Genomic DNA, 27,497 nt, shown 5'->3' on the forward strand with positions numbered 1-27,497 from the left:
TTATTTACAAGTTCAATGTCAACATCAAAGAACATTTGCTTCAGTTTGTAAGTTCCTGTCAGTCTGTACCAGATCACAAAAGACTTCAAAGATTACAGAATCGCGCAGTGAAAGTTTGTATTTGTGCCCATCATCAAGGATATGTGTCAGACAATATCTCTATTTTCAAGAGGATGATGTTTGTTTGTAGTGTGGCTCCTAAATTAGCACTGAAGTACTAATAGTTCTCTATTTAAAATATGCAAGGGCTACCCACTCTGGACCTGTCTATGACACTTTTTCTAGTTGCCATGGTTATTTTGCCATACCATCTGTCATCATCACTCATTAACAACATATGGTACCAAGAAAATAAATTCTCTCCCAGGTGAAATACATAACACTGAGACTTTTGTGAGTTTTAGAAAGTTGTGTTTTGTGTTTATTTTTCATAGAGTTCATAGACTTGTCTACTTTATTTGTCATGTCTATTTATTCCTCAGTTTTCAATTTATAATGGCTTCTTGTAACACAGCTTTTGTTGACAAATAAACTTGAACTTGAAGATATTATCAAAGAGTAGATCCTGGTCTGTCATCCTTTCCCCTGTGATCTAGGCCACCTTAGAATTACAGCCAAACTATAAAACACATCATACAGTTGATCTAGTTTCTTCTCTACTCTTTCCAGTCATCTTTGGCATTTTGCGACCACTGCCATCTTCTAGCTCTCTAGCTTTGTAGTAATGAGGAGCAACTTCTAACAACCACTGGTTTTCAATTTCAATTGTCTGTAAATAGAAAAGAAATTGTAAATGTACTTCAAGTTGACAATTGGGAACAGAATATCAGTATTGAATTACTGAAATTCACAAGCATAGAAAACATGATAACAAATGAAGAAAATAATATAATCTACACACATATAGAATCTATCACATCAGCAAGTGAATGATTCAGACACCACCAAGTTAAAACCTGACTTAGAGACTGATTGACTAATATCGGGCAACAGATTGAAGCTACCACACAAAGATACAGCAAGACAGTCACACCTAAGCAGAACGACAGAGACACACGAACAAAGGCATACAGACAGACGGAGCTAAAAGATACAGGACAGACAAACAAACACCAAGATACAATACTGAGTTGGCAACTAACATAGAATATATCATACAAAGATACAGCAAGAGAGATGGCCAGACTGAGATAGACGGACACACAGACATATAGATGGACTGGCAACCAAGCAATACCATGATCAAACCAGATGAAAACACTGTAGTTCATCAAATAACATTTACTTGACAGACAGACAATTGTATACCAACCTGTCTCATAAATTCCTTTGTTGTAAATACCAGTTCATGGTAGATAAGCCATCGTGGTTGTTCTTCAAATAAACTACTGTTAGGATGAACCATAACAGTCTGGTGATGTTTGACTGTCTTGTACTGCCCACTTTTACTTAACCTTGCAGTATGATAGAAGAAGCCAGCTGTAACTGCCTGCAAATAAAACAAATAGTTGTAGGATACATAATCAAACTTTGTGTTTTTACAAAGATTATAACACACAAGCAGTTCAAAAATATTGACATTGAGCTTTTGATCTGTCTTTGTTGACGATCCTCATTGACCAAGTCAAACTTTGTGTTATTTCAAATAATCCTAATAACTTTACTAAAAAACTAATGTCTCTTGATAATTACTAACATCTTACATTTGTAAAATCACAAAACATAAGCAGTTCTGATTGTTTTTGAAAAACATGGCTGAAAAATTTGATTTTGAGTTGTTATTTACATAGTGGTAGAAGTAAACCTTTCACACAAATATGCAAATAATCAAATGACTATGCAAATTAAATCTATCAAAATTATGCAAATATTTGTAAGACTTTTTTACACTCACAGTAATTGTGAAATATGAAATGAAATATGGCCTAATAAAAAAATTGTGTGGTTCCGATTACGCTCAATTCTAGAATAGGTGGGGTAGGTAGATTTTTTATTTTATTTATACTTCATTTTATTTAATTTTTATCATGTGTGAGTGTCTAGTTCAGGTTTAACATTGTTTTCCAAATGGTCTCTGTGTTGTTTATTTCTTCCTATCAGATGTACAGCCATTACAGATTGGAAGAACAGTTTTGTTTTGTCTTTTTAAGTTGATGTCAGTTTCCGCATCCACTATTTCTGGTGAGACTTCACAATTTTCATGATTTTATTATTTTTTTCCTGAATATGTAAAAAAAGTTTAGGGTTGGCAGTGAAAAACTCGGTGGGGAACTGGAACCAAACAGTCATTTTTTTAGGCCTAATAGTATATAGAAATGACAACAAAAAACATAACAAGTTTGCTTGACTAACATAAAATTATAAGAAATGGAAAGTCCACAAAGGAATTCAAAATAAATGCTTACTTTTCTGATATTAATTGTGTCCATAGCACTGGAAGTGATAGGGATTTCTACTCTTTCCATCAGACCTTCTAACTGCTCCCTAACATCTCTAGCTCTTCTCATAGATCGGTGCTGGATAAAGTTTTCAAAGCACCACTGTGTAGAGTGACCAGTTTCAACCCACTGTGAAGGCAAAAAAAAAAAAAATTCAGTTTTGACATGGTATGTGTATGAAACATAAGAAACCATGCCAGATTAACCAGTTTTCTCTTCCAGTATTTAACACAGTGTCAATTTTCAAAGATATAGATAATCTTGTTGATGATTCCAAGGCAAACAAATCAATACGCATATTGACCATCATTAACTGAAGAGTATGACATTACATGTAAGCTATTATAGGTATTATTTAAAGTACAAAGTAAAATGATTATCATCACTTGATTATGCAAATCATCTAATCAACATGCACAATTTACATGGACACATTTAGAGAAGATCGTCATCAATGATTATGCAAACAACACGATCAATATACAAATTATATTATCAATATGCAAAGTGCCTTATCAGTGTGCATATAAACCACAGTTAAACATACTACAAAGTTAACCAGGTCATAGATGTCCAGTACAGTTAATTCATAACCAGTTCATTATGCAAATCAGCTACTTAATATATATATTACTGGAATGGATAGTACAAAACTAACCTTAATACACATTCAATAAAGTAAGATGATTACAACCAGTTGATTATGCAAATCCTAAATTCAATATGCATCATTAAAGTTCAAAGAAAATACTCAAATAACTAGTATAAACTTACCTGGTTATAGACATTCAGTAAAGTGAGATGATCTCCACCAGGTACAAAGAAATTCTTCCTTGCATTATCAGCATGAACAATCTTATCCTTGGGTCTATAAAAGATAGCGGCATTGACTGACAACATGGCTGTGATACTTAGGATTTCATCAGAACATTGATATCTGTAAGATACACAATTATACAAAATTCACTAATATGTCTTGAAGGGGCTTAGATATGATATTGTTACAATAGTATATCCATGGTGATATTGACGAGACAAAACAAGAATCTGCATTCCAAAAAGTGTTTTGACTACATGTGGAAATTTAATTTGTCCGTGAACTTTCATTTTGCAATAACAGTATTATTTTCTGTTGGCTTTTGATAGTATTCAATGGTTATATGTTATGTAAATGCAAAAACATGACTCAAGCACATGCAACTCACAGAAGTGAGGTTGTGATCTTGAATATGTTACATAATATTTCACTGTCATTGCTTTGGGTATGCAATCATGACAGAATCACATACATGTATATGAAATGAATACCATGTGATCATAACCATGCAACCAACCATTTATAGCCTCTAAACTTTCCAGAGCTAATTAAAATTCACCAATCACACACTGTATATGAATATCACATGATCAAGACCAACCAATCATTTACAGCCTCTAACTTTAAAGAGTTAATCAAAATTATCCAATCAAATGTTGTATATGAATATCATGTGACCGTGACTGGCCAATCAGTAAGATTCTTACTTCTCTGATGCTAAAATCATCTTTGACAGCATAGGATCTACAGGGAATTCAGCCATTCTTCTTCCTAACTTGGTTAGTTCACCAAGGTGATTCAATGCACCAAGGGCATACAGCTGCTCTAAGGCCAAGACCAATGTCTCATGAGGTGGTGGGTCCATAAAGTCAAAATGTATCAGGTCATTAATTCCTAAACTTTTCAGAAGTAAAACCACATTTCCTAGGTTTGTTCTTTGAATCTGGAAAGAATATATAATAATTAAAAGTACTTTATTATAATTTTATACAGAGCAAAGCTAATGTATACATCTGTATGGATAACAAATCATTGTCATTAACTTTGAAGACAAAATAACATTTGATGATTAACATGACAATAGTTTTAGTTGTGAATCTTGCATTAGGTGTGTGTGTGTGTGTGTGTGTGTGTGTGTGTGTGTGTGAAATACTATGGTTAATGTTTATCACTTGAACTTGGCTGTTTCAATCTGTTTTGAAAGAGTACCAGTTATATACATTGAAATTTTATATAAATTTTCATGATTATCAAAGACAATTGAGATAGTTGTAAGATTTAATCAAGGAAATATCATTCAGTTAATGGTCAATTGGTAAAATAATGCACGCAGCCTGTATTCCCCAATTAATAACTTTCTTGGAATTCAAAATAGTAAATGTATCAGTGCATTAGATGACACAGAATTATATATACAAATATGGTTCAATTTGAAAGTTTGTCCATTAATGTTGGTGACTTCTTACCTCTGGAATGGTGCTTTCCTCTAATTCATTCTTGTATGCCCATGCTGTGTACAGTCGAAAACATTTACCAGCTGCTACTCGCCCTGCTCTACCTGCTCTCTGATTGGCTGATGCCTGAAATCAATGTATAAACAAACACAATGAAAATTAGCAATAAGTATGAATAGACTTATGATTTTGTTTGTTGCCTTTCACATACTTTAAAGTGTTATTACTGGTAAGTAACATTTGAAATGTACTAATGTTGAGTAATAATAATCTATAATAATAATCTTTATTTATACTGGATAGTTCTTATACATGTGTAAGCATATAGACACTTGTCTCCCAAGAAGTCCAGTGAGGGCCATCCCTCATGGGTTCAGTGTTAATGCAGGAGGAAACCGGAGTACCCAGGGAAAAGCTGCATTGTTCGGTAGAATCAAACTGAATGACGCTCTTCTTACTTACAGCGTGGTAAATTTAATCGAACCCTGAATTGGGTTCAAACCCCAGACACAGTGGTAAGAGGCAAGTGGTCTAACCACTCGGCCACCAACAACCCCCCGAGTACACTATGACTTTCACAGCTCCACCTCGGATCCCCCTTGCTCTCCTCTCTCTATAGCATTTCTGTTTTCTTTTTCTTTTCTCAACAAACCTGTCACTCAATCTACTATTTATGACAGTTACTGTTCTTTTTATTTAGTACTTTAGAGCAAGTGTGTATGTGTCGCAGATGTCATTTGCTTGCTCACAATTGGCTCTGCAGTTGTCTTAACTGAATAAGGGAGGGTTATTTTTGTATTAGCATTTATTGACTACATAAAGACAATGGAGTCTGGGATATTGCACTGAACAATGACCTTTATCATCGGAGTCAGAATACTGACCTTTGACACAATGGGGTCAGCACCAACCTTTGAAACTGGGGTCACAAAACTGACTTTTGACACAATGGGGTCAGTATACTAACCTTTGACACTGGGGTCACAAAACTGACTTTTGACACAATGGGGTCAGTATACTAACCTTTGACACTGGGGTCACAATCAAAGACTCCATTCCTGTTCTGGCATTATAACTCTTCTGTTTACAGAACCCAGGATCAATCACATAGATAATACCATCAATGGTAAGTGATGTCTCTGCAATATTTGTGGCTATAATCACTTTCCTAGCACCAGGTGGTGTAGGTTCAAATATCTTGGCTTGTAAATCAGAAGGTAAATTTGCATAAATGGGTAGAATTATCAGCTCCCGTACTTTTGATCCCAGCTTTCTTACACGTTCCTGTCAAAAAAAAAAGAACATACAACATGGTAAAGAAGTGAGCAGCAGTCATTGAGTGGGTAATCTAACTCAATAAGACTTACTTGTACTATGAGAAATGAAAGACGTAAAGTTTTAGAATGACCAGGGGTGTGAAAAAATAAGAAATTTTAATCCATAGATATTTGTTAGGGTTCAAAACTCGAATTAGTATCGATGTAATATAGCTGCTTATAAGTAATGGCTCTATTCCAGTGTGCCGATCAAATGTTAAATATTCTCACTTTGCATTGGAGCAAATCTACTTGCATTAATAAACAAAGTACATCATTGTCGTATCTTGGCTGTATGCATTTATACTAACTCTCAATGTTCCTGAATACTGTACACATGCATATTTTCACGACTAGAAAATTTTGCGATTTTACAGTCTTCATGTAGTTCACAAAGATTTATTTTCACTAATAACCATACTGGTACATTGCATTATGCAGAAATATATATTTTCGCTACTACTTATTTTCGCGTTTTTGTTTTGTATTAGCGAAAATAAATCTTACACGAACATTTCCAGGTTTACAGTATATTACTGACTACCTTGGTCCATAAAACCCAATATCTTGGCTAAACAGATTTATACTTACGGTCAACATTTCTTGACATGTTTCAATTTCCTCCTGTCCTGTTAAAAACACCAAGACATCACCTACTGGCTGTGTAACATGAATCTGTAAAACTGACACAACACATGCCTCCAAATAATCTGCTTCTGGAGCCTGTTGAGTCAAAAGAAGATAACTTTTATGTAAAGATTCTGTATTCATATATTTACATAATATACTTTGTACCAAGCACAAGCCAAATTGAACAAAAAATACGGAATTTATACCCTGGTCATTCTACATGTCACTATGTCACTACAACACGTGTCTACGTCACTAGTTCTGCTGTGTCCAAAATATGAGTCTAAAAGTTCAAAACTACCCATTACTTTCCCCAATTTTTCTTTGATATAACTGGTGCAGGTATAATTGTATTATTCTCTAATATTTTTCTTCATTCAGCCACAAAATACTTGTGATCTAAGGGTTTTGTAAAAAATGAGTGGCTACACGAGTAGTTACAAAGCCCCCTCAGGTCACTCATATTTTCCTCGGATGAATGAAGAAAAATATCGGGAATAACATCTAATTATACTTTTAAAGAACAACACTATCAGAAGAGAATGTTAGAACACTGATGATTATTGGCAAAAAAAAAATATAATGCTCGATAAATTTGAATACCATCTATAAATCTAAATAAAGTGAAACTTCTTTCTGAAGCTAGCCAGGTTTGCTACAGAAAAGGGAGAGTCCAGTCAGGCTTATTTCTGCCTTTATAGTGCACTCGTATTCATTACTGCTATTAACATAAATAAGATTTGGGGTGATAAAATAGCACCTTTGTATAAATAATAACACAACAGAACTAAACTTTCTGTAGAACAGATACAATTAGAAAGGAATAGACCCTTTGTATGTACACCTACCTTTGTATAGTAAATGTTGACTGGATATCTTCTTCCCGGTATTCGGAATATTGGTGCATCATCAAAGAACTAAAATATAAATCAAAACATTGTAACAGTGATTACTTGCATTGGTACATGTACCGTATTGGTATTTGCAATACAGTGCAATACATATGTACCAATGATTACTTGCACCGTACCAATGCGCCATGTGTATGGTATTGGGTATTTGCAATGCAGTGCAATACATATGTACTAGTGATTACTGCATTGATGTATGTATACAGTACTGGGTATTTGCAAGGCAGTACAATACACAATGCATTAGTGATTACTTCATGGGTGTATGAGCACATCATTTGATATCTGCAATGCAGTGTAATACATCTGTACCAGTGATCACTTGCACTGTACCAGTGCGTGTGTACTGTATTGTGTATTTGCAGTGCAGTGCAATTCTTATGTACCAGTGACTACTTACACTGTACCGGTGCGCCACATGTATGATATTGAGTATTTGCAATGCAGTGCAATACATATGTACCAGTGATTACTTGCACCGTACCGCCATGTGCACTTTAGAGAGGTATTGGCAATACAGTGCAATACAAAAATAATGACTGTACCCATGTAAAAGTGTTCCATGATGAATATGAAATCATATGAACAGTCCTTTATAGTTTTATGAAATTTGTTGTTTTTGATAAACATATGTACAGACTGAGACAGTGATATAGGATGGGAAGATATGAAACAGTTGACTAACCTCAGAGAACTTCTCTGTGTCTAATGTAGCACTGGAGATAAGAAGTTTCAAATCTGGACGAAATCTTGCAATATCTTTGACAAGACCAAATAAGACATCGGTATGTAGTGTCCGCTCATGAGCTTCATCAATAATAAGAACACTGAAAAAGATAGAAAAATTATAATTGCGAGAGGACTTCTCTGATTTTTTTTGCCTCTTGGCAAAAACATATTTTATAAAAGTGTAAGAGTGAAACATTTTCAGATCCAACCACATTTAAGAATTGACAAGAGACTTTTGACAGATCATGTGACATGTACTTTGAGGTAATGTCAAAATGGTTGATGTAGAAAAAAAATGGAATTCCTTTAAATCAGAGAGGGGGGGATTTTTGATAAAAATAATTGTTCACGTATTAAAGAAGATCAAATTCAGACTTAGCAAAGTAAATTGTTTTATGGAACATGGTTATGCTTGCGTGATTTTTTTCATATCTTCATAACACATATAAATACATAGGGTAAAATCAAACTCTTATTTCCACCATTCAAAGTGCTTATGTAGTGGTGTCACCATCATTTAACCTATCACTCATGATCAATGACTTGACTTTTGGGACCGGAAGTAAAATTCCAGATATATAGGGTTGATTGTTCATGAGAAATATAGAAATACATAGAGCCACCCTAATCTACTCTCTACCCCCCCCCCCCCCTTTTTTTTTTTATTACAAAAATGAGGTTGGATATATTACTAGACAATTATACATAATATATTTTTTCATATTTGTGTTATTGCATTACATCTGTGTTTTCGCAAATGGAATTGTTGGCCTTCCTATCACATTTATTCAACAAAAAAGTGACTAATATCTTTCTTAATTAAGTTAAAAGACCTTTGCCAATAGTTTAATCACTGTCTGTTTCTGATTCCTCAACTCTATCAGGAAGTGAAAGGAACTGAAAAAAATCAGTATTTAAACTTTGTTTGAAGTTTGAAGTTTTGTTTCCTGTTGTATGTATAGTAAATTTTATATTGCAAGATTATATTTCATTTGTGAATTTCAATATGTTTGTCTTGAAAATGATAGCTTGTGTCTTATCAATGGTAAAAACCCACAGTAATATCTTTTCAATAAGTTGAAAGTGGAACCTAAGCAGTTTCAATGACATGACATCATGACATCATCCATGTATCATGTGTTAGTGACTAATAATACCAGTAGTTAACAACACCATGTATAAAAGACAGTCACTTTACTGTCTTGTGTGACTCACAACCACTACTACGAAGCTGCTCTCATCTCAACGTTTTGCAATTTTGAAGTAATTTTGCATAATTATCACTTAAGAGCCTACATATCTACACCTTTGTGGATACTACTGGTAGTTTGGCTGACTGGATGTATATGGTCATTTTTGTGCTTATTAATTGCAGTATTTGCTGATTGACATTGTGAGTAATTTCATGACTTTCACTCAAGGACCTACAAATCTATGCCATTGTGGTTGCAAGTGTACAAGAATTGCTGCTTAGATGTTTATAGCCATTTCTGTACTTTGAACTGCAGCTGATTTACACTGTGTGTAATTTCTGACTTCCATAATTCCAGTCTGGTGATCTTCCTGCATTTATTAAGTTTATTCAGATATAATCTCACATACTGAGGACAAAATGGCACAGGTGAGAGTTCTACACATCTTTACTTTGATACTGGTCTGTTATAGCATACATGTATTCTCATCACATACACTCTGCAAGGTGTATAATTCAACCTGTGTTGATTGCGGATATAGGGATCTAAACAAACTACCAGATGACATACCATCATTCGCTACCTACTTAGAGCTGTCTCACAACATCATCACATCCCTACCACCAAATGGTACAATCCATCTAACAAACCTCCTTGTACTTAACATCAGTTACAATTATGAAATTGGAAATCAAGAAATTGGCAGCATCAATACTGACTCTCTGAATGGACTGCATAATTTGAAAATATTAAAACTCATACAAAATGGAATCCATACAATTGATGCCACAGCATTCAAGGATCTTCAAAACTTGGAATTTTTAGATATCAGCGGCAACTTTCTCACGGCAATCCCAAACCAACAGTTTTTCTATCTCAAAAGTTTGAGGACTTTGAATATCTCCAGCAACATCCTTACTACACTGTCCCCTTTGTCTATGGAAGGACTCTTTAATTTGCAACATCTGAACTTAAAGCACAACGAAATCAGTGATTTACCAGATGATGTCTTCAAAGACCTCACAAACTTAACAGCAATAAGCTTACAAAAAAACACATTATCATGTCTACCGTACATATCACTTCTACCACTGAAAAACATTGAAGCTATTGATTTGAATGACAACTTTTTTGATGCAGAATGTGATATCATAACACTTGAAAACTTCACAAGACTAACCACACTATGGCTATCGGACTGTAACCTGGTTGAAGAAGACCTACAGACATTGGGTTTACAACATGTGGCACTAAGAGAGCTCACACTGGGTGGTAACAAAATAACACCACTCACTTTCACTTTCCTTCAAAATGTACAAAATGTTTCTAAGTTGGATCTCTCAGGTAATGAAATCACAGGTTATGATTTGGAAGAACTTTCAAACATTTTTAAAGATCACGAAATCACAACAGTACTGGAAGAGCTGCACCTTTCTGAGAATGATCTAAATCTGCTACCTGATGGAGGATTCCAGTGGTCTCCAAAACTCAAAATACTTCGTATTGACTTCAATGAACTTGAATTCATTCCTTCAGGTGCATTTACAGGTGTGGAACATCTGTTATCATTAGACTTGGGCTCAAATTACTTGTCTGATATCACAGAATTGTCTTTTAACCTGCATGGACTTTTCACTTTGGAACACCTTTATCTATATAGTAATCAATTTAATGGTGAAATTCCTCAAAATCTTTTCTCAAATCTTACATCTTTACTAGAATTAGACCTGTCTGATAATAGATTTACTTCAATCAATCCTAACTGTTTCACTTTCCTGTCAGCACTTGAAACTTTAGATTTGTCTTCAAATCTTTTTCATCAGATCCCAGATTCAGTCTTTTCACCCTTGACATCACTCAAAGACATAGGACTGAGTGGCACTCCGACTGTAACCCGTAACTTTATACCCATAATTGGTGACAATCCCTTCAGAAATTTGACAAATTTGATGAAAATATCACTATCGCCCAATCAAATTCAGTCTTTGTACCAGACAGATAATGAAGCTTTGAGGTACCTTATCATCACTGATGGAGTAGAAGATGCCCTCCTGAATTTGGAAGCCTTCCATAGAATCAAACTCCCACGTCTCACTAACCTATTCATTCTTGCTGTTGGTTTGACTTACAATTGTTCTGATCAGGAACATAAATTTTGTGATCAAGGACACAAATTTCCATCAATAACAACTTTGGAGCTATTTTTGACTCCCTGTAAAGAACCTACTACACAAGGACTTGCAAGGTTCTTAAAGTTATTTCCTAACCTTGAAGCATTTTCTATGAAAAGTGAGCAACAACCTACGATAGATTCCCATTACATAGAGAGTATGAATGTACTGCCTGACAGCTGGAAACATCTTAAATCGTTAGATTTGACCCGGAATCAAATCAAGCAGATCAACATGGATGTCATAAAGTCCAACCCTAATGTGATATCCATCAATATTGGTGACAACCCATTTGACTGCTCTGGTTGTAATATGAAGGATTTCACAGACTGGTTAAAAACAGATAAGAAAACCCAAGTAAAAAATGTAGATGACTTTAGTGCCTACAAATACTTGTGTCAGAAACCACTTAATAAGAAGGGAATTCTTCTTTACAACTTAAGCTTTGGGTGGGAATGTAATCTAGCATTTATTGTCTCTGTTCCCTTAGTTAGCTTTTTTGTCTTCATAGCCTTAATCATTACACTTTGTGTCTATTTCCAATGGCATATCCGTAACTTGATATTTCAAATCAAACTGAAATGTCGTGGTTACGACCTTCATGTCAATGATGAAATGCAACCATTGGATATGAAATATGATGCATTTATTGTCTATAATCAGCATGACAGGCCTTGGGTTATGCAGCAATTAGTTCAGAACTTAGAAAATAATGATCAACATAATTTCAAACTCTGCGTTCATGAACGTGATTTCATGCCAGGTGTTGAAATTTTTGATAACATTCTAGATAGTATAGAGAATAGTCGCAAGACTGTGTTGATACTGTCACCTCAATTTGCAGAAAGTGAGTGGTGTTATTTTGAGATGAGAATGGCTCAGAACTATTTGTTTGAGGAAAAACGAGATGTAATCATTTTAGTATTACTAGAGGAAATTCCAGATCACTTAATGCCTAGAGTTTTACGTAAATTACTTACTACAAAAAGTTACATAAAATGGACCAAGAACAAAGTTGGCCAAAGACTTTTCTGGAAGAAATTGAAACTTGCACTGAGGAAAGTTGATAAGATGAAATAAGTAGCTGATTTCTAAGCATTGGCAGTAAATATTCAATAGATTTCATAAATGTGTACATTTTAGTAGTGACACCATCTTTTTCTTAGGCAATATGTTAAAGCTGTACTTTCTGTAACTGGAGAATTGTTTTTTACGATCAGACAACCAACAATATATTCCTGAAAATTGTTAAAATACCAATGATTTGGCATTATACATGTCAATTAGTGGTTGATTTTATCTGTAAATAGTACAGTATCAGGTTAAAATCATGACTGATGATTTTAAGGTGTGGACCCAAAAATCCATGTGACTGTATTTATTGTACCATACAATGTGTACAGCTACACAGATATGTTTACACACAGGTGATTCAATGTTGTTCAGGGTGTATGATAGTACAAGTAAGTCACTATAAAATGTATCTAACAAAACAGTTTCAAAGGTGAAGAAATCCACTGGTCCTGGGTCCGGGACTCTAAATTTTTTGGAGCAGACCACACAAATTTTACCTTGTCTGGTTTGTCGGACTAGTACCTTACTGATAAAAAGTCGTTTGAGTATACAGATTCATAGGCAAGATTTAATGTTTCACATTAGCGGGACCTGGGACCACTAAATTCTTTCAGCAGGACCACTGGATTTTTTAAGGCAATGGTCCAGGGACCACCAGTTCACAAAATGATTTGTTCACCCCTGAGTTTAGAAAAACTTTCTAGTTACAGCTTGTACAGCTTTCAATGATCTTTGAGATTTATTGAACTTCTCTTACCACAAAGACTGGAGTTCTGATCTTAGATTATGAATTATTCACCTGGGATATTTTAGCTAAATGAGTTAGCCTTCTTTAGCGGTTTAATGATGTATACTTGTTATACAACAAATATTTTGTTATGACAATGAATTTATTAATTAATCAAAAGAATTTCAATCTTAAGATAGAACAGTGACTTTGATATTCACTCTGCTGATAACTATAATGTTGTGACGTATGGGCAAACATACTTGAATTTTATCAATATACAATGTACTACACAGACTGTCATTTTTGTATCGATGTTAACAAAAATAGTACACAGACATTGTTGAAATTTATCACTCAATGTTATTGAAAATATTACACAGACACTTTTAAATTGTATCAATGTTAACATGGTACATAGACACTTTGGATTGGAAGAACAGTTTTATATTGTCTTTTTAAGTTGATGTCAGTATCCACATCCACTATTTTGGTCACAGAGGGCATCATTGTTTTCAAATTCAAATTTCAAAAATATAGGGTTGATTGAATCATGACAAACATAGAAATATGTAGAGCTACCCTCATCTACTTTCTACCTTTTTTTTGTGTGTGTGTTTTTTTTTTTACAAAAAATGAGGTTGGATATATTACAATTACACATAAATACATTTTGTCATATTTGTGTTCTGCAAACGGAATTGTTGGCCTTCCTATCATATTTATTCTGCAATAAAGTTAATAATAATATCATTTTTAATTATCTGACAAGACCTTAGCCATATTTTAATCACTGTCTGCTCCTGAACTATATCAGGAAGTGAAAGGAACTGAAGTCATTCTCACTACTATAAATCAGGGTTATACTTTGCAATTTTGAAGTTTTGTTTCCGATATTGTATGGCCATAGTAAACTTTATCTTGCAAGATTTTATTTCATTTGTAAATTCCAATATTTCTGTCTTGAAAATGATAGCCCAGTGTTTCCTCTGGGTCAAAAAATTTACTAGCAATTTGGCTAATTTGCCTCAAAATTTATTAGCCAAACCAGACTTTCAATTAGCGAAACTTTTGCGATAAACATGAACCTATATAAATAAAGACAATAATGCAAACTTGTATGTTTTTACTCTGTTTATTTACATACATTTTTCATGTCATGTTGGCAAACGTACGGTTCTCATCTTTGCTTCGAAGTTGTAGCACCAAACATCGAGGTTTTAGTCAGTTCTCATTGTAACTATTTTTTAAATTTCAATGTGAAGTGTGACCTGTGAAATTTGAATATGACCCATTGTATGCATAACGTTTCAACAGTTTCATGTGCCCCATGACCATTTCCTGATGTGGAGAGCACGTCTTGGGTAGTTTAGAAACTATGCCATGTTATCATTACTTATCCACATGATTGGTTACTTATTAACATGTGGTGAGAAAGGGTTTCCATCTATAGTACGGCCATTACGGTGAAGCATCTTCCCTCACGAGTGACGCGATGATCAAATGGAGCACATCATTGGACAGTCTATGCTGAAAACTTCATTTAGATAAATTCAAACTGCCACGTCACCATTTCATTCTCACTAACACTGAAACTTTTTCTTTTTGAGCTTCGTTACAAGATCGAACACATTACGTGAATTTACCGTTCACTGCACCATCCTCTTCGTCTGGTTGGCATGTTATGTATCATTCAAGAATAAACAAATATCTTTGTGTATTACAAGTTAACAGTTCTCCTGCATAGTGGAAGGGCCCGGTAATAAAGACGACTCATCTTCCATCGCCCCTTGCATGTCACGAACTACTTGATCAAATGTTACAAGCATGGATCGCATGATCAGATGCTGAAAGTTTTACACAACGGAACTTACAAGATTGTTGGATGGGACGTTATTTGCATTACTGATGAAACAATTTTATGATTTGAAAAACGCACAATGTGTATACTTCCTTCTAAAAATGTAATACAATGTAGTTAAATTACGGATATTCCATGTTACGACAAAGTAACCACAACCATTACGCATAGATTTTGTGGTGCCCTATTCTAAATTGGCTTCGCAGTTTGGCTAATTGTATCAAAAATATTCTCGCCAAATGCAGATTTTATTCACATTTTGCGATTTGGCGAGTGTGCAGCAGAAACACTGATAGCTTGTGTCTTATCAGTGGTAAAAACCCACAGTAATATCTTTTCATTAAGTTGAAAGTGGAACCTAAGCAGTTTCAATGACATCATGACATCATGACATCATCCATGTATCATGTGTTAGTGACTAATAATACCAGTAGTTAACAACACCATGTATAAAAGACAGTCACTTTACTGTCTTGTGTGACTCACAACCACTACTACGACGCTGTAATTTTGCATAATTATCACTTAAGGGCCTACACATCTACACCTTTGTGGATACTACTGGTAGTTTTGGCTGACTGGATGTATATGGTCATTTTTGTGCTTATTAATTGCAGTATTTGCTGATTGAAATTGTGAGTAATTTCATGACTTTCACTCAAGGACCTACAAATCTATGCCATTACAAGTGTACAAGAATTGCTGATTTGATGCGTATAGCCATTTCTGTACTTAGAACTGTAGCTGATTGACAGTGTGTGTGTAATTTCTGACTTCCATAATTCCAGTCTGGTGATCTTCCTGCATTCAGATATAATCTCACATACTGAGGACAAAATGGCACAGGTGAGAGTTCTACACATCTTTACTTTGATACTGGTCTGTTATAGCATACATGTATTCTCATCACATACACTCTGCAAGGTGTACAATTCAACCTGTGTTGATTGCGGATATAGGGATCTAAACAAACTACCAGATGACATACCATCATTCGCTACCTACTTAGAGCTGTCTCACAACGTCATCACATCCCTACCACCAAATGGTACAATCCATCTAACAAACCTCCTTGTACTTAACATCAGTTACAATTATGAAATTGGAAATCAAGAAATTGGCAGCATCGATACTGACTCTCTGAATGGACTGCATAATTTGAAAATATTAAACCTCATACAAAATGGAATCCATACAATTGATGCCACAGCATTCAAGGATCTTCAAAACTTGGAATTTTTGGATATCAGCAGTAACCTTCTCACGGCAATCCCAAACCAACAGTTTTTCTATCTCAAAAGTTTGAGGACTTTGAAGATCTTCAGAAACAGCCTTACTACACTGTCCCCTTTGTCTATGGAAGGACTCTTTAATTTGCAACATCTGAACTTAAAGCACAACGAAATCAGTGATTTACCAGATGATGTCTTCAAAGACCTCACAAACTTAACAGCAATAAGCTTACAACAAAACACATTATCATGTCTACCGTACAAATCACTTCTACCACTGAAAAACATTGAAGCTATTGATTTGAATTACAACTTTTTTGATGCAGAATGTGATATCATAACACTTGAAAACTTCCCAAGACTAACCACACTATGGCTATCGGACTGTAACCTGGTTGAAGAAGACCTACAGACATTGGGTTTAGAACATGTGGCACTAAGAGAGCTCACACTGGGTGGTAACATAATAACACCACTCACTTTCACTTTCCTTCAAAATGTACAAAATGTTTCTAAGTTGGATCTCTCAGGTAATGAAATCACAGGTTATGATTTGGAAGAACTTTCAAATGTGTTTAAAGATCACGTAATCACAACAGTACTGGAAGAGCTGGACCTTTCTGACAATGATCTAAATCCGCTACCTGATGGAGGATTCCAGTGGTCTCCACAACTCAAAATACTTCGTATTGACTTCAATGAACTTGAATTCATTCCTTCAGGTGCATTTACAGGTGTGGAACATCTGTTATCATTAGACTTGGGCTCAAATTACTTGTCTGATATCACAGAATTGTCTTTTAACCTGCAAGGACTTTTCACTTTGGAACACCTTTATCTGTATACTAATGAATTTAACGGTGAAATTCCTCAAAATCTTTTCTCAAATCTTACATCTTTACTAGAATTAAACCTGTCTTATAATAGATTTACTTCAATCAATCCTAACTGTTTCACTTTCCTGTCAGCACTTGAAACTTTAGATTTGTCTTCAAATCTTTTTCATCAGATCCCAGATTCAGTCTTTTCACCCTTGACATCACTCAAAGACATAGGACTGAGTGGCACGCTGACTGTAACCCGTAACTTTATACCCATAATTGGTGACAATCCCTTCAGAAATTTGACAAATTTGATAAAAGTATCACTATCGCCCAATCAAATTCAGTCTTTGTACCAGACAGATAATGAAGCTTTGAGGTACCTTATTATCACTGATGGAGCAGAAGATGCCCTCCTGAATTTGGAAGCCTTCCATAGAATCAAACTCCCACGTCTCACTAACCTATTCATTCTTGCTGTTGGTTTGACTTACAATTGTTCTGATCAGGAACATAAATTTTGTGATCAAGGACACAAATTTCCATCAATAACAACTTTGGAGCTATTTTTGACTCCCTGTAAAGAACCTACTACAGAAGGACTTGCGAGGTTCTTAAAGTTATTTCCTAACCTTGAAGCATTTTCTATGAAAGGTGAGCAACAACCTATGATAGATTCCCATTACATAGAGAGTATGAATGTACTGCCTGACAGCTGGAAACATCTTAAATCGTTAGATTTGACCCGGAATCAAATCAAGCAGATCAACATGGATGTCATAAAGTCCAACCCTAATCTGAAATTCATCAATATTGGTGACAACCCATTTGACTGCTCTGGTTGTAATATGAAGGATTTCACAGACTGGTTAAAAACAGATAAGAAAACCCAAGTAAAAAATGTAGATGACTTTAGTGCCTACAAATACTTGTGCCAGAAACCACTTAATAAGAAGGGAATTCTTCTTTACAACTTAAGCTTTGGGTGGGAATGTAATCTAGCATTTATTGTCTCTGTTCCCTTAGTTAGCTTTTTTGTCTTCATAGCCTTAATCATTACACTTTGTGTCTATTTTCAATGGCATATCCGTAACTTGATATTTCAAATCAAACTGAAATGTCGTGGTTACGACCTTCATGTCAATGATGAAATGCAACTATTGGATATGAAATATGATGCATTTATTGTCTATAATCAGCATGACAGGCCTTGGGTTATGCAGCAATTAGTTCAGAACTTAGAAAATAATGATCAACATAATTTCAAACTCTGCGTTCATGAACGTGATTTCATGCCAGGTGTTGAAATTTTTGATAACATTCTAGATAGTATAGAGAATAGTCGCAAGACTGTGTTGATACTGTCACCTCAATTTGCAGAAAGTGAGTGGTGTTATTTTGAGATGAGAATGGCTCAGAACTATTTGTTTGAGGAAAAACGAGATGTAATCATTTTAGTATTACTAGAGGAAATTCCAGATCACTTAATGCCCAGAGTTTTACGTAAATTACTTACTACAAAAAGGTACATAAAATGGACCAAGAACAAAGTAGGTCAAAGACTCTTCTGGAAGAAATTGAAACTTGCACTGAGGAAAGGTGATAAGATGAAATAAGTAGCTGATTTCTAAGCATTGGCAGTAAATATTCAATAGATTTCATAAAATGTGTACATTTTCATAGTGACACCATCTTTTTCTTAGGCAATATGTTAAAGCTGTACTTGCTGTAACTGGAGAATTGTTTTTTATGATCAGACAACCAACAATATATTCCTGAAAATTGTTCAAATACCAATGATTTGGCATTATACATGTCAATTAGAGATTGATTTTATCTGTAAATAGTAAAGTATCAGGTTAAAATCATGACTGATGATTTTAGGGCGTGGACCCAAAAATCCATGTGACTGTATTTATTGTACCATACAATGTGTACAGCCACACACATATGTTTACACACAGGTGATTCAATGTTGTTCAGGGTGTATGATAGTACAAGTAAGTCACTATATCTAACAAAACAGTTTCAAAGGTGAAGAAATCCACTGGTCCTGGGTCCGGGACTCTAAATTTTTGGGGGCAGACCACACAAACCTTGTCTGGTTTGTCGGACCAGTACCTTACTGATAAAAAGTCGTTTGAGTATACAGATTCATAGGCAAGATTTAATGTTTCACATTAGTACCAATAATTTGGCATTATACATGTCAATTAGTGGTTGATTTTATCTGTAAATAGTAAAGTATCAGGTTAAAATCATGAACGATGATTTTAGGGTGTGGACCCAAAAATCCATTTGACTGTATTTATTGTACCATACAATGTGTACAGCCACACATATGTTTACACACAGTTGATTCAATGATTTGTTCACCCCTGCAGTTTAGAAAAACTTTCTAGTTACAGCTTGTACAGCTATGAATGATCTTTGAGATATATTGAACTTCTCTTACCACAAAGACTGGAGTTCTGATCTTAGAGTATGAATTATTCACCTGGGATATTTTGGCTAAATGAGTTAGCCTTCTTTAGGAATTCAATGATGTACATGTATACTTGTTAAAGACAAATACATTGTTATGACAACGAATTTATTAATTAATCAAAAAAATTTAATAGACCAGTGACTTTGATATTCACTCTGCTCATCACTATACTGTTATGACATATGGGCAAAAATACTTGAATTTTATCAATATACTAAGTACACAGATACTTGAAATTTATCACTCAATATTATTGAAAATATTACACAGACACTTTTGAACTGTCATAAATAACATAGTACACAGACAGATACTTTCAAACTTTATCAATATTAACATAGTACACAGACAGGTACTTTCAAATTTTATCAATATTAACATAGTACACAGACAGATACTTTCAAACTTTATCAATGTTAACATAGTACACAGACAGATACTTTCAAATTTTATCAATATTAACATAGTACACAGATAGATACTTTCAAACTTTATCAACGTTAACATAGTACACAGACAGATACTTTCAAACTTTTATATCAACGTTAACATAGTATACTGACACTTTCAAACTTTATCAATATTAACATACTGTAGTACGCAGACAGACACTTTCAACTTTATCAATGTTAACATAGTACACAGATTCTTTCAAAGTTTATCATTAATTTTTTTTGAAAATATGACACTAACACTTTCAAACTGTATCAATATTAATGAAAATAGTAAACAGAAAGTTTACAATATTATAATTAAGACTTTGTGTACCTTAGTATATATTGTACTCAAGACAAATTTTTAACTGCTGTTTTTTTCTCCTTTTAGTTTGCAATAAATTTGTAAAAATGTTCTTACATACAGATTCCTACATACATGTATGTTGTTTTTGTTTTAATAAATGAAATAAAATGTGGCTGAATGTTTAGAAGTGTTATTTTACTTCCACAAGTAGACATACTCATTTCATGTTTCTCGTTTACCTCCATGTTTGTTTGGAATTTGGAATTCAGAATACTTTGTATTATTATTACTGCTGATTACGATTGATATACAGTCTACAGAACATTAAAGAAAGGGAAGAGATACTTTGTGAACTCACTATGTTTACCAAAAACTTGCATGGTAAAGGAGATAGAATGCTTTTATAGTTTCATTCACTTTCACTTATCAGTACAGAGTTGGCATTGATCAGAACTTATAACAGGCAGAAGAGACACATGGGCTTTCCTAGGCAACTTCTGTTTAAACATGTTTTTGATTTTCTATTGTTAATGTAATTACCATAACAATACAAGCAGTCAACAATATGTTTAGCAGAAGCAAGGCCCATACATCACTTCCGCCTAAGTTCTGATCAATGCCAACTCTAAACTGATAAATGAGAGTGACATCACTGCGATATCAAAGTTATTATTAAACAGTGAATTCATAAAGTATCCTTCCCATTGTAAATATTGGATACTAAAACCTGCAGGTGAGTTCCTAATGTGTGCTTATTACAGGCTTATCATCACTAACTTTGCAGGTTTTGAATACAAGTTCAAAAAGTTGATGGCCTTCTGAAGATAACAAGCAGGTTTCAAACACCTTGACATGGATTTGACCCCATAATAATTCTTATTTTTATTGTGCATTAGTAACAAGTCTGATCTTACCTGTATCCTGCTAAGTCTGGTTCAGTCAGGAATTCTCTCAGTAACATCCCATCTGTCATATATTTCAAAATAGTCCGATCAGACGTACAGTCTTCAAATCGAATACTATAGCCAACTTCATTGCCTAACTTTACACCCATTTCTTCAGAAACTCTTGCTGCAACACTCATTGCAGCGACACGTCTTGGCTGTGTACAACCGATTTTCTTCCCATCTCTTGTGTATCCGCCTTCATGTAGATATTGTGGTATTTGTGTTGTTTTCCCAGATCCAGTCTCACCTTCTATGATAAGTACTTGGTGTTCCTCAATGGCATCCAGGAGATCTTGCTTGAATGGATAGATGGGAAGACTTTTCCTTGTTTCTTGAATGCTAAGTTTCTTTTTCTGTGCTTCTGAAATCTGCGGTTCTTTCTCCTATGGACAATGGGAGATGTGATTAATACATGTAGCTACACATTGAAGTATTTTACATGTAAAGGGCTAATATTTAATTAGAATCAAAATTTAGGTGTGAAAAACAGGTATCTGGTAAATCTATAGAAACAGTTGGTCCTGCCCAAAAAGATGATCTTATTTAATCTGTATGGATCTGCTAATACATTAGTAGTAATCCAAGATCATGGGACTCAAACATTTGGTTTAGGTAAGTGGCAGCCATTATAAATTGATGAGCTAACTGAACTGTCAAATTGGTTGGATAAGCTGTCTTGGTGAGAAGAGCGCCATCAGTGGCAAGAATAGGACAGGGAACTAAACTAGATGGGAGTTGTGTCTTCTCCATCGTCGCAAACCACGGCCTGTTTTACGGCACCGTTCTTAACGTGCCACCCCACTGAAGAAATAACAGCTCTGGTTTGTGAGAATGTGTCTTCTTGATCTCAAGTCAATGTAGTCCTTGAATAAAGTAAGAAGTGTTCCAAGCCCTCTTACACGTTTTGTGTACCTTTTTTGGATGATGAATCTTGGAAATGTCAGAAATAAGTTTTAACGTAGAGTAAAGGACTTGTCGACTTTTTATCAAACCCCAATTTTACATATTCTCAAGTCCATGTCTCCAAATTGGCTCACCAGTGTGGATGGACTGACTGTAGTGCAATTTTCACAACAAACTCAGAAAATCTTGATCATGTCATGTAAAAAAGGTAACAAAACAGCTAAGATTCTTACTTCATGGTCTCTATCAAGGTAGACAATATTTGTTACTGGTCTCTGAGCCCCCTTTTTGTAAATATCTTATGACTTCAAGTAGTAACAGCACGTAGTGGCACCTCATAGGCAGAAATCAGTGTTACATAACATTTCTATGAACTATGACCTTATAACACATTTTCACGATAGAGAGAGACAACACATATTTTGTTTTGTCATAATTTGTTTGAATTAGACCCAGAACATAGACGAACCTGTGCATCACCTGATCCTGGCATTTGCAGTGCACTAACAAACTCAATTTGGTCTACTTCATCCAGAACCACTAACTCATACTCTTTTTGTTTGTGTTTACGTTTGGCATCCTTGGCACCAAATTTCATGGATCCCTTTTTTAAATGTTCTTCCTCCCATTTTTTCTGTTCATAATTTGCACCAATTTCATCTGCTGTTGGTTCCACGTAACGATCCGATGGTTTCTGCTCAGATAGAACAAAAGTAACAAATTATTAAATACAATTATATAATTTATACAAGATGGCAGTCAGGCTATAATGAATGGAATTACTGGTAATAGCAATCAAGGTGTACTGGTACAGATATTCACTTCCATGCATTTCTAACTTTTAGTTCCATTTTTAAAGGATTTTGTGTAGTTAATCGTTACTTAACATTACTTGAAGGGAATATGTCAGTTCATCTTACATGCCATTCAATTGAATGTCTGGTTGAAAAATAATTAAACTTGTAACTTTAAGTGAAATTTTTATATTTTTAGACTAAGAAGAGTATTAGTAAAGAGGATTTATAGGGTTCTATTCTCTGCACGCAGAGCTTGAGGTGCAGAAGTCAATGGAAAGAAAAGAAAATTACTTTCTGGTATAAAGAGGAAAAGTGTATTCACAGACATTCGATACTAGGTGATTGGAGAAGGCTCAAAATTTCATAAATTTCATTTCTATTTCAAAGCACGGATGGAAATTTTACAGACTTTCATGGCCTCATGGTACAATCAACCAACTAAATGAACAGCTGTGTATGAATATTCACAGTTATTGTGGATTAATGTGTCAATGTTCTGACATTATTGTATGAAGAGGAAAAGTGGATTCACAGACATTCGATACTAGGCAATTGTAAAAGGCTCAAAATTTCATAAATTTCATTTCTACAAATATTATACTTCTGTGGAAATTTCATGAATTTTTCAAGTATGTATGGAAATTTTACAGACTTTCAGGGCCTCATGGTACAATCAACCAACTAAATGAAGAGCTGTGTATGAATATTCACAGTTATTGTGGATTAAAGTGACAATGTTTTAGCTCCACTGACATTATATCATACTAATTCAAAACCATGGGATTCAAACATTGGGGTTTAAATTAAAATGATGTAATATTCAAATGAACCACAATTTAGTGATTATAATTTTTTGTATACATCTTACTCACTCATTGTATCATTTTACGTGGACCTGAAGGTCTTGAAATGCAAATTATGATCTTGTCACTGGGATCATATGTTAAAAGTAGGTGGAAATATCTACGAACAAGACCCATAAATCTACCTGCCAATGGTTGAAACAAAGAATTTTGGGGGACTCCTGGAGTAATGACTCGAAAAGTCGGGGATGACTACTCACATGGAGCCTGCAGGCGCTATGTTTGTTGTGCCTGGGTGACTCTGGGATAGCCTGTGGACTGACTGGGAAAGCATTGACAGTTCCACAGCAACGTGATATAGAGCGTGCAATATAGCCCTGTCACGTAGTCCCAAACCCAAATGGATCGCTGTAGCATTTGTGTTTGTTTGTGTGTATTTGTCTGCCTAACAGAGGGTCGCTGGGAGGAATTCCCAGCACAAAAAATTTAATTTAAAAAAAAAAAAAAGAATTTACAAAAAATTCCTGATAAAAAGTAGTCAGCAAAACATTGCGGCATAGCTGGATACTGTCCTTCTCTAAATCTATGTTGTCATTATGTTAATACTTACAACATCATCTTTCGGCATGTAGTATCTATGTTCTTTTTCTACTTCCCCAGCTATCTTGTGCTCCTTGGCTAGTTTTAAAACTGTTTTCTTGTACTTCAACTCTTTCTGTTCTCTCTCTGTCAAACTGAAATGAAATAAAAACATCGTAATTTACACAAAACCAAAACCTCTTCTATTGACATAATGAAGGAGTGACATATACATAGAGAGCATGGAAAATAATCTCAAAAATGTTCAAAATATACAAAAATCACCGCTTGAAAAATTTTGTGATAAATTTCCCATAAAAAGAATCATAAAAACACTATACATCCTGCATCATGTTTTTCCTTCACTTGAGACATCTTGACAAAATTCTTGAAATCTTAATTTTTGGTTGGCAGTACTTTTTTATACAAGGAGATAAAAACTTACTCCGAGGTCGCAAATAAATATTCATCGTCCACAACATCGGCTTCTAGTTCTTCCAATTTGTCAACTTCTCTCTTTTCTAAATATTTCCTTCGTGATTCTTTTCTGAGTTCTGGAACTACTTTCTTTTTGTCTGCTGCCTGTAAAGCCAATCTGTTTTTGGCTTCTTCATAAGCCTGCAAATAATTTTAATATGCAAATTACTATTGATCATCACTCATTCTGACTCTTCTGAGAGGCATATTTCCATTTAATAAAATTCAATATAGTGTGTTAGCATTACTATAATTCCATTTTCACCAACAGTCTACTTTTGCTTTCTTCTCTGGTCACGTTCTACAAAAAATATACCTAGCCTTACAATGCATTTCTGCAAAAAAAAAATTACTTTTTTTTCTAGGGAAAGGAGAAACAGCAAACTTTAGGATGACAATAAAATGCTATGAACCCATGATATATTTCTCACAATGTCTGCAGAAACCATCAATGTCACATTTAGTTTGCCCCTCATTCCTGAACAATAATACATATGCTGTGAACAAACCCAGTAAAATGTTTTACCTTTTTGCTGGATTTCTCGGTCACATTTCTTGTTTTTTCTTTGTCTTTTTTCTTCAATCTTTCAGCAAACTCATCCCTTTCTTTCAAATCCTGAAGTCTGTCTCTTTCAGCCTTCTCCCACTCATCTGAATCCGAATCCATGTCTGAATCTGCATCCAGTTCTTGTTTGAATTTCTTGACCTCATGACCTCTGTAACTGTCACTTTCATCTTCACTACTTGACTCCCTTTTCTTCCTGATATGTTTCTTTCTGTGTGACTTTTTAGACTGATGATATGAAACAAAATGAAAAGCAATCAGGAAAAATACAAATGTACTCCTAGAGTCTTGGTGGTGTTAGGATTTGCCTTTGGTATATCTTGCAAACCTGACAGAAACATGTAATGTAATAGTATTTACAAGAGCAATAGTGATAATTTTTTTTTTTTTTTTTTTTTTGAGGGGGGGGGGGGGTTGCAAATCCCGAAAGAAAATAAAAAGTAAACAGAACAATGTGTAGTGAAACAAAATAAAATATTAACAAAACGAATAAAAAAGTATTGTAAATAAAAACAAAGCTACTATTATTGCAGCTATAAGTTTCACCTTTAGTTTAGTCACCATCATATCATCATCATCATCTGACACCAACTGATAACTTCTATTTCGCTGTTCAAGTTCCAAAGCATCCCTTTCTTTGACTCGGCTGGCCTTCTCAACTTGTTGCTTATGGGGAACCTGCATCATTGTAGAGTTGTAAAGAAATTTGTAAGAGTTAGCATAAATCATTCAGATCCCACAACAAATTATGTAGGGGCTATGGTGTAATAAATTCCTTATTTCCATTGGAAATCCAAAGCAGGTACAAAGCTGCTGCCAACATCAAAACCACCACCACCACCACCACCACCACTACCACCACCACCCCCACCTGGTGACCATCACCATCATCATCATCATCATCATCATCATCATCATCATCATCATCATCATCACCTCAACAATCACCAGTACCTTGCATCACCACCACCATCGCCATCATCATCAACCATCACCAAAAAGTAATATTCTCACAGCTACTTTTATTTATTTATTCATTTATTCATTTATTAATCATTCATATACACACTCCATTTCAGTGCTTATAAACACTGTTCTCCCAATGGGAACCAATTGCAAGAATATTTTCTATAGTATTATTCCAAACTGTAATGAAATTAACCAATGTTACACATTGACATACCTTTTGCCAGAGTTGATGAGCGAAGCCGGTGATACTTTGGTCCACTTCTATAGTTCCCGTGTCTCGTAAACGGTCCACAAAGTCATCACTACTGTTGGATTTCTTGGCCAAACTTACTAAGTACTCTGATATATAACGATCGCTCATACCAAGCAGATCGTGAAGTTTATCATTCACCCATGTCTCTACCTCTCTACCCGCCATCGTTTTTTTTCAATTGTTATTCTCTCTTCAAAATATAAACACAAGTTGGCTTTCTATATAGCTCTCAGCAAGACTTCATTTCCAGTATTGACTATTAGTAATATAGTATATTGTTGTTTACACTTTTTACACTACAGTCAAACGTCCATGAAACGTTTCAGCTCATCCCTGGGGTCTCACCCACCGTTGTAACTTCTACTCGAGGAAACTTTCATATTACGTGACGGACCATAAATACTTGACGTTCACATATACAGATACAGATGATATTTTCAATATTTTCGAACTAAAGTTTTCTTGGGATCAACAACTACAACATCACACGCATGGAAATCCTCAAATACGGAAACTCAAGTGACCCCGCGCAGTAATGAAGTGCGCCACCAAGCGCAATCGGGAAAGTCTACACATATTTTGATGACATCACTTTCGAGAC

The 27,497-nt window shown here is 34.7% G+C and overlaps 3 protein-coding genes across 3 annotated transcripts; 2 read left to right on the forward strand and 1 right to left on the reverse strand.

Moving 5' to 3' along the window:
• LOC144441384 (pre-mRNA-splicing factor ATP-dependent RNA helicase DHX16-like) lies at positions 1-27,415 on the reverse strand. The gene is made up of 17 exons (XM_078130948.1): positions 26,858-27,415; positions 26,221-26,352; positions 25,636-25,902; positions 25,078-25,250; positions 24,664-24,787; positions 22,923-23,147; positions 21,518-21,933; positions 8,252-8,393; positions 7,504-7,572; positions 6,617-6,748; positions 5,733-5,993; positions 4,722-4,835; positions 3,963-4,198; positions 3,213-3,375; positions 2,406-2,567; positions 1,313-1,489; positions 1-769 (listed from the first exon to the last, which is right to left on the reverse strand). The coding sequence occupies exons 1-17, from the start codon at positions 27,059-27,061 to the stop codon at positions 632-634; spliced, it is 3,135 nt and encodes a 1,044-aa protein (XP_077987074.1). The 5' UTR covers positions 27,062-27,415; the 3' UTR covers positions 1-631.
• On the forward strand, positions 9,520-14,666 carry LOC144441121 (uncharacterized). Its single transcript, XM_078130651.1, has one exon. It carries the CDS (start codon positions 9,908-9,910, stop codon positions 12,737-12,739), a length of 2,832 nt encoding a protein of 943 aa, XP_077986777.1. The 5' UTR covers positions 9,520-9,907; the 3' UTR covers positions 12,740-14,666.
• On the forward strand, positions 15,972-20,663 carry LOC144441385 (uncharacterized). Its single transcript, XM_078130949.1, has 2 exons — positions 15,972-16,369; positions 16,532-20,663. Exons 1-2 carry the CDS (start codon positions 16,159-16,161, stop codon positions 18,988-18,990), a joined length of 2,670 nt encoding a protein of 889 aa, XP_077987075.1. The 5' UTR covers positions 15,972-16,158; the 3' UTR covers positions 18,991-20,663.
• Positions 27,416-27,497: the final 82 nt, after the last annotated feature.

This window comes from Glandiceps talaboti, chromosome 10 (genome assembly GCF_964340395.1).
Source record: "Glandiceps talaboti chromosome 10, keGlaTala1.1, whole genome shotgun sequence".
Classification (NCBI taxonomy): domain Eukaryota; kingdom Metazoa; phylum Hemichordata; class Enteropneusta; family Spengelidae; genus Glandiceps; species Glandiceps talaboti.

Bases quoted from the DNA above. Each gene is read 5' to 3' on its own strand.
- LOC144441121 (XM_078130651.1), top strand. From the start codon at position 9,908: ATGGCACAGGTGAGAGTTCTACACATCTTTACTTTGATACTGGTCTGT.
- LOC144441385 (XM_078130949.1), top strand. From the start codon at position 16,159: ATGGCACAGGTGAGAGTTCTACACATCTTTACTTTGATACTGGTCTGT. The intron at 16,370-16,531 runs GTACAATCCATC...TTGATGCCACAG, and splicing joins CACATCCCTACCACCAAATG to CATTCAAGGATCTTCAAAAC.
- LOC144441384 (XM_078130948.1), bottom strand. From the start codon at position 27,061: ATGGCGGGTAGAGAGGTAGAGACATGGGTGAATGATAAACTTCACGAT. The intron at 6,749-7,503 runs GTAGGTGTACAT...TTGACTCAACAG, and splicing joins TCAACATTTACTATACAAAG to GCTCCAGAAGCAGATTATTT. The intron at 4,199-4,721 runs GTAAGAAGTCAC...TATTCTTTCCAG, and splicing joins AGGAAAGCACCATTCCAGAG to ATTCAAAGAACAAACCTAGG.